We start from the raw sequence: 12,504 nt of genomic DNA, 5'->3' as shown, positions 1-12,504 counted from the left end.
ACTTCAGACTAAACGAAGGGCTCTTTGTTTAGGCTTCAAAATGAATTAGTTTTCAGTGAAAGTCTTTTGTTTTTCCTAAAGGCATGAGAAGTTAGCTTAACTAGTCTGCTTTATTAATTAATACAAGAAATTTATATATTATATTGTATATCAAGCTGCCTTTATATGATAATTATATAAGCTGCATTTAATATTTATAGCCAAATTATTTTCCTTGACTAACGCTCTGCAAAAGTTTTGCCCACTTCTCTATCTCGTTTATCTACTTAAGCGACTCTGCTGCTCATAGAATGTCACTAGAAATTCACATATATTCACTTAAACTTTCGGGCTAAACTTTTCACATTTGCCAACCCAAGTAAACTTTTCTCTTTCTTTTGTATTCTCCACGTAACCTTCTCAAAACATTCACAAATTTTTTAAAGTTTTCGCAAAAGTTTTCAAGTTGTAAAATGAAACAAGTCTTTGGAATATTTGCTGTGGATTAGACTTGATAAATACGCTCTTAGCAGACAGCTAAAAAGAGGTTAGATTAGACTCTAGAGTAAGCTATGATTATTATATAATTATATTACAAATAAGATTGTTATATTTATTATCTCCTTAAATATTTCAATAGATCTAGGTTTTCAGTGACTTTGGTATAGCTCTCCAATTGTAAGCTTTAAAGCAATGTCTCTCAGACCTCTATTAAATTCTCTTTAGCTATATATGTATGTGCGCCTTTTGTTAAATGTAAATACATTTAAATGAAATATATTTGGTTTCAAATAGTTGACAGTTATAGAGAGCCTAGCCTTTATGCTGTGAACTAAGGCATACAAATCTTACAAATCCAATTTGAAGCATTTAAAAACTCTACCCACATAAATAGGCCCATATATACTTCAAGGCATCTCTGAACAGAGTATTCAAACTTATATGCATTTTCACAGCAATTACGTCAACATTTTTCCCTGCTGCAAACAAATGGGAAAACTTTTTGTTGACATTTGCCAAAAGCTCCACACGCTGACACCAACAACAGCAGCAACAGCAGCAGCAACAATTGCAACAAGTACAGTAGACTGGCAGAGCCAGAGGTAGAAACAGCAACAATTGCAATTTTTGAGCTAGCAAACATGCAAATCGCATACCAGGTCAACATTGCTGGCCCAGAGTCCAGCTGCTACCAACGGTCAGCGATAAACTTTATCTCGAAAGTTGCCTTGTCTATTTTTGCTTCTGTCTTGTTTTTGTTGTTGCCTAGCGTTTTTTCTCTTTTTTGGCTATCTATCCGTGAGATATATTTTTGCAATGCAGACCAATCAATATGGCAACTCAGTGAGCAGGAGCTGAGAGCAGCAGCAGCAGCAGCTGTTTCTCGGTGATTTATGGGCCAATGTGTATGAGGGCATGTTCTTGACTTGTTTGACCAATTTAATTGATTGACATGGGAAAATCTGTCAAGAGTGCAGCATATGTAACAAAATGCAAGCCCGAATTGACCAGAGAGAACATATTGAGAGCTTTGAGTTAGAAGTGGAGAGCCATAAACTGGGCAGAGAATAAAAGAGCTCTGAAAGGCAATCGGTTGGCTGGAACAGAAAACATTGAAGAGCTCAAATTGGAACTGAAGATGTGTAAACTAGAGGGAGCAGAAGGAGCAGATGGAGCAGAGAAAGAGGCAGAGTTAGAGAGAGAGAGAGGGCCATAACAGCTTAAGCTTAGACCTGCAGAGCTGTAAGGAATACAGAGTAGAGAGAATCAGGGTATAAAAAGCTGAGTACAATTGAGTGCGAGTGATTTTGACTGAAACTGAGGCTGGGGAGCATCGAGTTTCGGTAGAACAAATCTGAAGTGAAAGAAAAACTTGAAGAACCCTCACAAGCTCCTGAAGACCAGATATATTAAATATGGCTGAAATAAAAAATCTCAGTTCAAAGTCTTAAATTATTATCTGTCATACGTTTCTCTTAAAACTTATCTAACGAGAAAAAAAAAATATATATACTTTTATATTTATTTATTTTATTCATTATATTTTTATATATTTTTCAATACACACTACACTATATATTACGATATTTTAATTTTTAAATATTTTTTTCATTTCTAGAAATGCGCCTGCGCAACACTCAACAGGCCGATGAGGCCATCAGCGCTGGCGGCCTCTATCCGCCGCTGTTTAATGTCGCGCCGCGTGCCTCGATCTCAGTGAACGCAACTTGTGGCCAAAACGGTGCCGAGGAGTACTGCAAGCTGGTCGACGCCTATCCACATCGGAATTGGGCCAAGCACTGCGGCACCTGCAATGCGCACAGCTCCGACCGGGCCAAGCAGCGACCCATCGAGTCGCTGATCTCGCCGAGCAGCAGCTTCGAGGAGAGCTGGTGGCAATCGCCCACGCTGCAGGGCGGCCGTCAGTTTGAGTATGTGACCATCACGCTGGATCTGAAGCAGGTGAGTGTGCTGGGTCGTGTTCTGGGTCTGGGTCCGTGTCTGGGTCAGAGATATGTTGCGACTTCTCTGGCATTCACTAATCCCATGTGACAGTCGAGCTGTGATCCAGTTTGTAATTAAGCCGCTGACTTGTCACTCATTTACAAGCGATTTAACGCCCAGTTCCATGATCCATCCATCGAGACGTCCAGCCATGTTCCCCTGTGCTCCCTGGCGCTTGTCGCCGATCATTAGACGCTGTGCGCATGAAATATGATCACAGTGGGCTGCGATCGAGTTTGGAACCGGTCAATAGGTATTACATTCTAATGCTCAAAATGGCAAACGTAAATTTACTTTGATGCTGCTTTGATTAAGTCATATCATCTTACGGGCCAAGCCGCAACTTTCTTCAGTTATTAATGACAAGACATTGATTTCCGGGTAGGGGGGATTTATAATCAGATTTAAAGAGTATCTGAATGTGAGTGAGACTTGAGATGATGTTGGTGTAGTTATATATAAGTGCTGGAATATTATGAAGTATTTATTTTTATTTGTGGAGGGAGTCGTTTGAGAAACGTGATTAAAATAACTAAACAGAAGTAAATGTGTTTTTAAAAAATTAAAAAAAAAAATAATACTAATTGTAATGACGTTAATAAGCTTATAAAAAATTCATAAAGTATTCAGAAATATTAAAAAAAAAAATTCTAAGCTTAAATTCAATTTTAATAAATTGGCATATATGAGAATTTAATAGTTGTACAAAAGTAAACTTTTAATGTTTACTTAATAAAATCTTTAACTTTAACTAATATTCAAAATTTAATTTGTAAAAGTATTCATCAAACAAAATCTACAGCTCAATCGGTACATGTATATATGCTTATATTATATTAAAAAAATAAATTCCCCATAAAAATCTCAATTTAAATCTCTTTCAACCAATTTTACAACTCCAATTACTCGAAACTTTTTAATTTCAACTTAAATTAAAAATCATTTTACTCGAAACGCTTTCAATTCAACTTAAATGAAAAATCATTTTAATGTAAAATTTATTAAAAAATACATTGTATATTAAACACTGGAAAAAATACTTGTTTGCCGCAGCAGCCACTTGCCATATCCCATAACACATTTTTGAACTTTGGACACTTTCATCAACAATAACAACAACAACAACAATTGCAACAAAACTTGGAAAGGAAATCACTGAAAAAATCAGAAAAAATAAATCAAAAAGCCTGTGACACAGACAGCAGACATCTCTCGCTCGTGCAAAAAAAAAAAAAAAATCAGAGTAAAGAGAGCGTGTAAATTTTGACAGATGCTGTTGATGCGTTGACGCCTTCAACTACTCCGCTCCGCCTGCACCCCCCGCCCATGATTTCGCCATCACTTGTTTTATGGAAATTCCATTGACTGGCGCTGCCCTCGGCTGAGTCGAGTGTAAACAAAAGTCATGGGAATATTACAGTAAAAAAATCACACAATTTTTGTCTCATTTTGTATTTTTTTGGTCTGTCGCCGTCTGACCAAAAACTCAATTCAACATGTGTCAATTGTAGTTAAAATTGAAAATTGTCTCTCTGAACGTAGTCTGACATCTACATAGAGCGCAGCCATAAAAGGTAATTCAATTTGATGTGATTCTCTTTTATTTTTGGTTGCTGTTTTATTTTTTTGGTTCACGTTTTTCATATGCTGCAGAGCCGACAAAGTTAATTAGGATAGGATCCAATTTAAATATTTATCTGACTCTCTGTTGGCGAGTTGCGGCTCCTGTTCGTTATTTATTAATAACTCTCTCGCTTCTCTCTTGAAGCGCATGGCTGTCATAAATCTTTCATACTTGCAGGCATATGTGAAAACATTGCTCCTGATGCTCGAAGGAAGGGTGCGATGACTGTGGCATTGAGTAGGTTTATAGTTATACAGATATGAAGTATAGGTTATAGGTAGTATAGGTATACATATATGTTGTGAATATCTGACATAAATTATTTATATATTATAGAGAAAATATTTATAATTCATTATTTAAATTATAGATTTTAGAAATATTTTTCTACTAAATATTTTTTTAAATTTACCAAATTTAAATAAAAAAAATAATATTATATAAAAAATAACTTAAAGAAAACCCTATAGTAGAAAATATTTAAATATAAAAGAAATGTATAAAAGGAAATATTTGGCAGTATTAAAAGATATTATTTAATAATTTGTAGCTGTAAATAAATGCACGAAAATTATATTCTAAATTGGCTTAGATCAAAAATAATATATTTAAAAGATAAAGGCTCTCATAGAAACACTATTCTATATCACTATTTATAGAAATATCATATTTTTATGTAGTTAACCTTCTTTTCTGCTCTTATTTCTTAACCAAGAGCCTCAAATAAAATTTAAGTAATAACCTCAAACCAGAAAAGTTTCTGATAGAAGCAAAATAAGTCAAAGCTGAGCTATAAAATAATAAATATTTATTTCCTATATATCTGAGTATGAAATATCAACAACTGTATTTAACAGCAACAACTAATTAACATCATCCACATAATCATAGCGTATTTCAACTTCGACGCAAACAAATGGAAATCTACTTTCATGTTTTTAATTTTAAATCAGGGCCCCGACTCCGAGAGTTCGTAGTGGAAGTCAACTGTTCGGCCTGCCCCGGTTCTCTGCACGCTTTAATTAAGTATATACTTCCATAATCTTGGCTATGTCTTGGTCTTCGACTGCATCTTTGTCTTGTCTGTGGCGGCATATGGCAATGAAAGAATTATATCAAAACATTGAGGAAATCACTGGGAAGGGGCGATGGCTGAACTCATGCATTGCCAACAGCCCAACGATAAGTCTCGAGTGCAAACTGCACTTGAAATGTCAACTTTGTGTCGGTTGATGCTAAGCAGATGAGGTTGCTGCAGCACATCATTTGCCGCATTATGTGGAGAGAAAGTTCACGATAATCACGCTGATTGTAATAATGAAGCGATTCATTATGATTATGCATTAGCTGAGCTGAGCAGCTGCAAGTGCTGAAATGCAATACATTGTTGGGGGGCTCCTTTTAGCCCCAATGGAATTTCCATTAACACTTCACCGCACGATTAACACTCGAGATGCGATTTTAAAGAGTCGTAGGCGGTAAATGGCAACAAGAAAAACCAATTGATAAACTTAGTTTTGGGTGGTCCAGAGGGCACAAAAATGTAGAAATGTAGAAAAGTATAAAAAAAAAAATTGGACTTACATTCTTAAGAGTTGGAATACTTTGTATGGAAGACATATTTAGAGAGCTTTAGCTGAAATGAAAGAGATTGTTAAAATGAGTTTATTAAGTAAAGATAGTTGATAAAATATTGTTCAAATTGTTCAAAAATTTAAGAAAAGTATACGAAGACTTAGGATAAAAGACAACAAATATTTTGAAATATGTATGCTAATTTGAATTAGAAAAAAAAGAATGTATTCTTTATAATGATAGACGAATAATCAATTTTAAAATATGAATGAACTAAAGAACAGCATATTAAAAAAAAATTATAATAATAATAATAATAATAATAAATAAAAAAATAAATAATAAAATAAGCTTTTAAAGAGTTTTGAACAAAGTCAATAGAACTTAAAATATTTCGATATAAAATTCCCATGGGAGGATTTATGAATTCTATTCGATAGGAAGACTTTCGAAATGTTTGTGATTCAAGGCTAGCATATTGACAAAGAAAAAAACTAACAACCAAATTTGTAAGTCTTCCTCGACATATATCCTCAAGGGAAGAGAACTACAAATATTTCTCTATAAATTTCCCATAATGTGGCATTGGAGAATTGAAGAATTTGACAGGAAACTTGGAAAACATCTACCGATTACTTAAATAATACCCCAAAAACTTGTTGCCATGACAGCTAGTTCTTTGCACCAGCATCAGCTGCCCATTTTCACAGGCAATTAGCACTCGTTTCCATATCCATTTCCCATTCTCGCTCTCTCCCCTCTAGCCCTCTCTAGTAGTTTAATTTAGTGCGTGTGTGTTTCTTAGGCATTTGTCACAACTGTTTAAAAACACATTAGAACAAATCTTCGTGGACGACAGACGACGACGACGACGAAGTCGCATGGAAACCAAATTTATGACCTCTGACGGAAACTTGACATTCGTTTCATGGGCGAGAGACAAAAATTGTTCGAGTCGCGCGATTTGATTTTAACAATTAGACTAATCGAGTGATTTACAATAGCAGCAACATGGAACACCAACAACAACAACAACAACTACAATGAGAAGCAGCAACAAGAGCGAGACAGGCATGTGTCAACGATTTGACAGCTTAAAATATTTTTCTCGCTTGTTTGGAATTGCCTTTTGCAAGAGCGGCCGTAGCTGACTGCCAAGTGGTTGGCTCGGTATTCAGTCATTCAGTCATTCTGTCATTCCGCCATTCAGTCATTCAGTCAGCCAGTTTGTCTGTCAGGCTGTCAGTGGGTCTGTCAGCTTGGCTTGCCGCACGCTTTGGCCACAACAATGTCTAGATTTATGCTTCAATGACTTTGAGGCGCGCGTGACTAATTGAAAGTCTAGCGAGAATTCTGCGAATCGCGATAAATTCAACTCCAAGCAGTGTCTGTCAAACTTTTAGTTATGTATATTATATAAAATTATAATAATTATTATAGAATTACTGGAGTTAGAGTATAATTTGATGTGGGCGTTGACTAATTGATGCAATTGATATTTATATTTTTAAATGATGAATAATTCAATTATCATTAATACATAATATTAAATACAAAAAAAAATAAAAATAAAATAATAATAAAAATAAAAATAAATATATATTAATTTTAAATATATGTATATAAACTGGGATTACAAAAATAACAAACAAAAAATATAATTTATCTTAAATTGTCTATAAAAAATATATAATATATTTTTTGAAATAATTAAAGTATAAGAGAAAAACGTTATAAATATAATCTTTGATTTATTTTACTTTATTTAAAAAAAAAATATATATAAATATCTATTTGTTCTTATTATATAAACTTGCGATTAGCTTTTAGCAATCATTTGACAAACATTTAAATATTCTCTGCACCCATAAAAACTGCGAATGAGATCAAAAACTTTTGCTTCAAACTGTTCAAGTCTTTGTAAAAATTTTGTTTAAACTCAATTAACTTAAATTCTATTTTATTTTATTGCCTTTAAAATACCAAAAGTTGCGGTAAATGGTTGCCAAGCGGCAACATCAACAAGCCAGACACACAGGGAAAAAAAATTGGTATTTTACTTTATTTTTATAGCCATTTAATTGCTTCATTAAATTTAGCCAAATTTGGCCAAAAGTTGTTGTTGTTTGGGGCAGGCTTTACGTAACTGTAATTCAAATGTTTGACAAGTTGTTGCAACATTTGCAGCCAAATGCAACAACAACAAGAACAACAGCAACAACAGCAGGCAAAGCGTGTTACAAGCCACGCTCGCAACGCATTTAGGCGTTGCAATTATTTTAATGGTCAATTTATTTATTTGTTTTGGCTATTGCGAATGTATTTTGTTTCCACGTTTCGCCTTTTTCAGAATGCTTCTCGCTCGTTGGCTAAATTGTTGTAGTTGTCGTTGTCGTTGTTGTTGTTGTTGTTTGAGATTTGCATAAATCAGTGGAAGGTTTCGTTGTTAACGTGATTGAAGCTTTGCTTGAAATCCTTTTATGTCGCTCTTTCCGGCTAATAGCCATTTGATTCTGGCTTTACCGCTTGGCTGTTATTTAAGACAAGTTAAGTCACCTGTTGTATATGTATGTTGGTTGTTGAGAACTCTGTACGCTTTGTTTTTTATTTCCCTGCAGCTTGTGCAGTTTGCATTTATTGCGCCACTTTTACGATAAGAAAAGTTGTGGGCCAAAACGACAACGAAAAAGTTTTGCTTGAATTGAACTTGGTTTTTTTTTCGGTATAAAAACGTAGAATAAGAAGAGCTAGTAAAATATGGAATGCATGGGGCTTTATATGCAATGAAGCCATTCAGCTGTGTTATCTTCTTACAGTTTATCTCTCTCTCTCTCTCTATCTTTTCTTCTTCGTTCAGCTTGTTCTACTCTGCTCGTCTTTCTCATTCTATCTCTCTCTATTTTCTATTTATTTTAGTCTTGATCTCTCACTCTTTACCTATCTCTTCTCCTTCTATGCTCGAAAAATTGTATCTTTCTCTCCTTCTCTCATTATCTTCTTTCTTGTATCTTCTATCTCTCTCCCTCTCTCTCTCTCTTTATAATTAATTCTGTAGATCACGCATGCCTCGCTCTCTCTCTCTCTCTTTCTTCTCATTATTTTCCACACATTGACAATCTCTTCCCATCTTCCTTTCCTTTCTAATCCTCAAGAACTCTCACTCTCTCTCTTTCTCTGACAATATATTGAAGAGCATATCTTAAAACTCTCCCCAATCTGACCTTTGCACTCATATACCCCATTCTATTTAGAGTATTTATTGCCCACCTTCTGTCTGCTATGTGGGTTCATTCACCACATGAGCCAAAAAAGCCAACAAGAATTATGCGCTTCGCTTGCTTGGCCGCCTTATCTAAAAACGTGCCAGCCATAATATTATACCTATTTCTTGGGCGGCACCAGGCAAGTTTTTTAAAAATTTGCAAAAAACAAAACAAAACCAAAAAGGATAAATGAAATAAAAATTAAAAATAAAATTGAGTAGATAATAGACATGTGAGCAATGTGCATATGACGGCCGACACTAAACACATGAAATAATAATAAAAAAAACTAGCCTCAAACTAAATGCGAACTATCTCATTTGTTTTGCTTGTTCTCTTTATTTTCGGCCGCCTGCCTCAGACGCTTGTCTGTCTCAGACAATTTCGCGCCTGTTTATTTTTAAAGTTTACGATGCGACGATTTGATGCATTTTGATTTACTGTTGTCTAAAGAGTATATTGGACAGCTGTTTGTATTATGCTACTATAGAAATATAACAATTAAAATATAATTTTCAATAATAAATAAATATATAAATGCAATATTTTCATGTTGGCCTGTATCTGTATATAGAAGTATAGAATATAAGTATATAAAAATTCTTTCAGAAATTACCTCCCCCTCTGAACTCATCTACAATGAGACCCATAAACTATAGAGTCTTTTCTTAGCTCATATTACATCTAGAATTTTAATCAATATTCTAATTCACTTAACTGTTTTTCAACCATGAAAAAGTATTGTGCAGTCGCACCCACCCGACTGCAACAAACTTATTTATTTTTGTTTTCATTTTTATGCCCAAACCAAGTTGTTCCTATTTTCCTCAATTAGCATTCGGACGATGAGAAAACTGTGCTTTGCCGTTGCGCCCGATAGATTCTATTCATTGAGCAATAAATAATTAATGAGCACACAAATTATGGTCTAGCATTTTGTTGGCGCTTGTTTACATAGATTATTTATCTCAGTCATAAGTCAGTTTCTCTTTCGATTCAATTAAGTTGTCTCACTTGCATATTTTAAGCATTCTGTTGTCTAATTTGACATGCGGTTTATCAGCTAGCTGGCATCTGAGAACGGGTTATCATCCAGCTGCATAAATATTAAGATATAATAATAATTTGAATAGCTAAACAAATATTGGACAAGTCTTGAATGGCTTTTCGTTTCTTTCATGAAATTTTTCTCTATCTATCTCTTCGTGTCACTCTGCCTCTTACTCTCTTTCTCTCCCTCTCTCTTTGTTTCTCTCTGTGGTTGTTTTCGCATTTGCTCAACACGTTTTTATTGGCTTGTCAATTGGCCCGTCATTCGCACAGCTGATAAAAATGTCAAGTGCCGCCTTGTCTGCCCCGAGGGCTGACAGCCTCCACTTGCTGCTGCTGTTGCTGTTGCTGCTGATTGCAATCTCTACAGATCTGCCATAGCCCTATGGAGGCTCTATAGCTCCTCTCAACTTGTTTCTTCTCTGGCCCAGCAGCAGCAACAGCAGCAGGAAGTCGCAGTCACACACGCTTGCACTTGCATTTTGGACCCGTCTCTTTATCTGCGATCAAGGTTAGTGCAATTGACGTAGACAACATAATTTCATGAGATAACTTATCGCTTAGCCTGCCGGCTTCAGCGTTAATGCAGGCTTGCACTCTCCTCACAAACAGTTACAGTTAAATAATTGGCAGAACATTATAATGCTTTTTAAGCTAAAATTCTGTTTAACTCTTCTCTGAGTTTGATCTTGCAAAATTTAATTTCTTTTTATTTAAGGTAATACCTTAATAAATATATAAATTATAGATTTTCATTTAAAAAGAGCGAAATCTTCAGCATTTTATTTTATACATTTTAATTAATTTTATTTATTTATTTATTTTATTTTATTTATTTATTTATTTATTTTTTTTTTGTAGTTCAATTTCTATCTTCCTATACTTTTTTTGTCTTTTTATTAATTATATTTCAAATTTTTTTTGTAGATTTTACTTTATTATTATATATTTTTTCTGTCTCCGGAATGAATATTAAAAATGTCTATTTATTTTTCTGGTGTATATAAGCATTAATTTAGAAAGTAATTTAAATTTTAATATACAAATAGAAATTATTATACAAAATATTAATTTTTATTTTTATTTTCAAATAAAATTACTTTTATTTTTCTTCGAATATTAAACAACTTTTTATATTATTTTTCATTAAATTTGTTTTAATGCAATTTTAATTGAATTTTCCTCATTTTATTGCCATCTCTACTGAGCTCCTCCTGCGCTGCTTGCTCACCTGTAACAGCTACCGTTAAATGAGTTTTTTTTCTTCTAATTTCTAAGCTAGTTTTGAGCATATACTCATATTACACACGTCTCTGCATATGTATATAAAATTCACACATTTCTCTGGTTCACAAATCATTGGAGAGCATGCAATAAATTTTCCAAGACATTCACTAATTTGCCTCGGCCTGGCAATTTCTTACGTTTGCTGTCTCTATTTGATTTGCTATCTCATTCTAATCTTATCAGCACATGTTGTGCCGTCTGCTAGCAGCTGATGCTGATATACGCTGTATATACAATAGGAAATGGGGTATACTGCATTGAAGAAGAATTATGATGCAAATGTAGTATTTAGAGATTTGTTTGGTTATTCTTGAGATTCTTGAGTTATATACAGGATTTTTGATGATAAGTAAGAATTTTGATTTGTATTATGGATCATGAAGTTCTGTAGAAGAAATCTAAATTTTCAAGCATAATTTCCTAGAGATTTCAAAACAAAATTTCCACAATTAAGATCATCATTTTGTTTGTTTTCCGCTACTCAATATAAATATGATATAAATAAATCTAGGAAAATATTTCCGAGTATTAAAAGCCTGAGTTTTCTTTTATTATATGTATATTTTTGAGTTCGAGTATTTGCGAATCAAACCAGCTCTTCAAAGTCTTAAGATTTCCTGTTTAACTAATAAACTTCTCATGTTACTCAGTTTTCTCTTAACTTAAAATTGTAGTACCTCAATTTTAACATGCTTAGAGCGTATTTTCCAGTCTCTCAGCTGCCACAAGTCTGAGCTGTAATCGAAACCGGGCTAAGCAAATTGCCACTGGCAGACGCACGCATGCGCAGTATTTGGCTTTTCGGCATATTTTGCTTTTTTCCTCTTCCCAGTGGCAAATTTTCCCAATGCGCTTTGCGTGCGTTTTATCAGCGTCTGCGAATCGGAAAAGCTAGTGCGCGAATATGTGTTGTTGTTGTTGCTGTTGTAATTGTTGTTACTGTAGTAGTAGTTGCCGTTGTTGTTGTTGGAAATTTGATAGACTCGTTGTTGAATGTCGCCTGTCGCCGTGTTTATCGCAATGCGCCTGACATTTTGGCCATGGCTTATGAGCGGGTTTTTCTTATTTTGGGTAGCTGTTGGAAAATGTCGCTAGATGGCGCCAACTGGCTTAGCCACGTTTTATAATCAATTACCAGCAGGCCAGAGCTGGTCAAAAGGCCACACCTTGCACACATGCCGCTTATTGGCCATAGATGTTGCCAAAGCTTTTCTCTAGATC

The 12,504-nt window shown here is 34.4% G+C and overlaps 1 protein-coding gene across 3 annotated transcripts in view; it reads left to right on the top strand.

Annotated features, from left to right (window-relative positions):
• Positions 1–12,504, top strand: part of wb (wing blister) — a 101,930-nt gene that overhangs the window by 25,031 nt on the left and 64,395 nt on the right. For all 3 annotated transcript variants that reach the window (XM_089258679.1, XM_089258680.1, XM_089258681.1), the window contains exon 2: positions 2,099–2,442. In XM_089258679.1, the coding sequence (XP_089114805.1) occupies positions 2,099–2,442 (344 nt within the window). The remainder of the gene's footprint in view (positions 1–2,098; positions 2,443–12,504) is intronic.

The sequence above is a fragment of the Drosophila navojoa genome, chromosome 3 (assembly GCF_054131105.1).
Source record: "Drosophila navojoa isolate 15081-1374.11 chromosome 3, UAZ_NAV_1.0, whole genome shotgun sequence".
NCBI lineage: Eukaryota > Metazoa > Arthropoda > Insecta > Diptera > Drosophilidae > Drosophila > Drosophila navojoa.
This window is presented reverse-complemented; position numbering and strand designations above follow the sequence as displayed.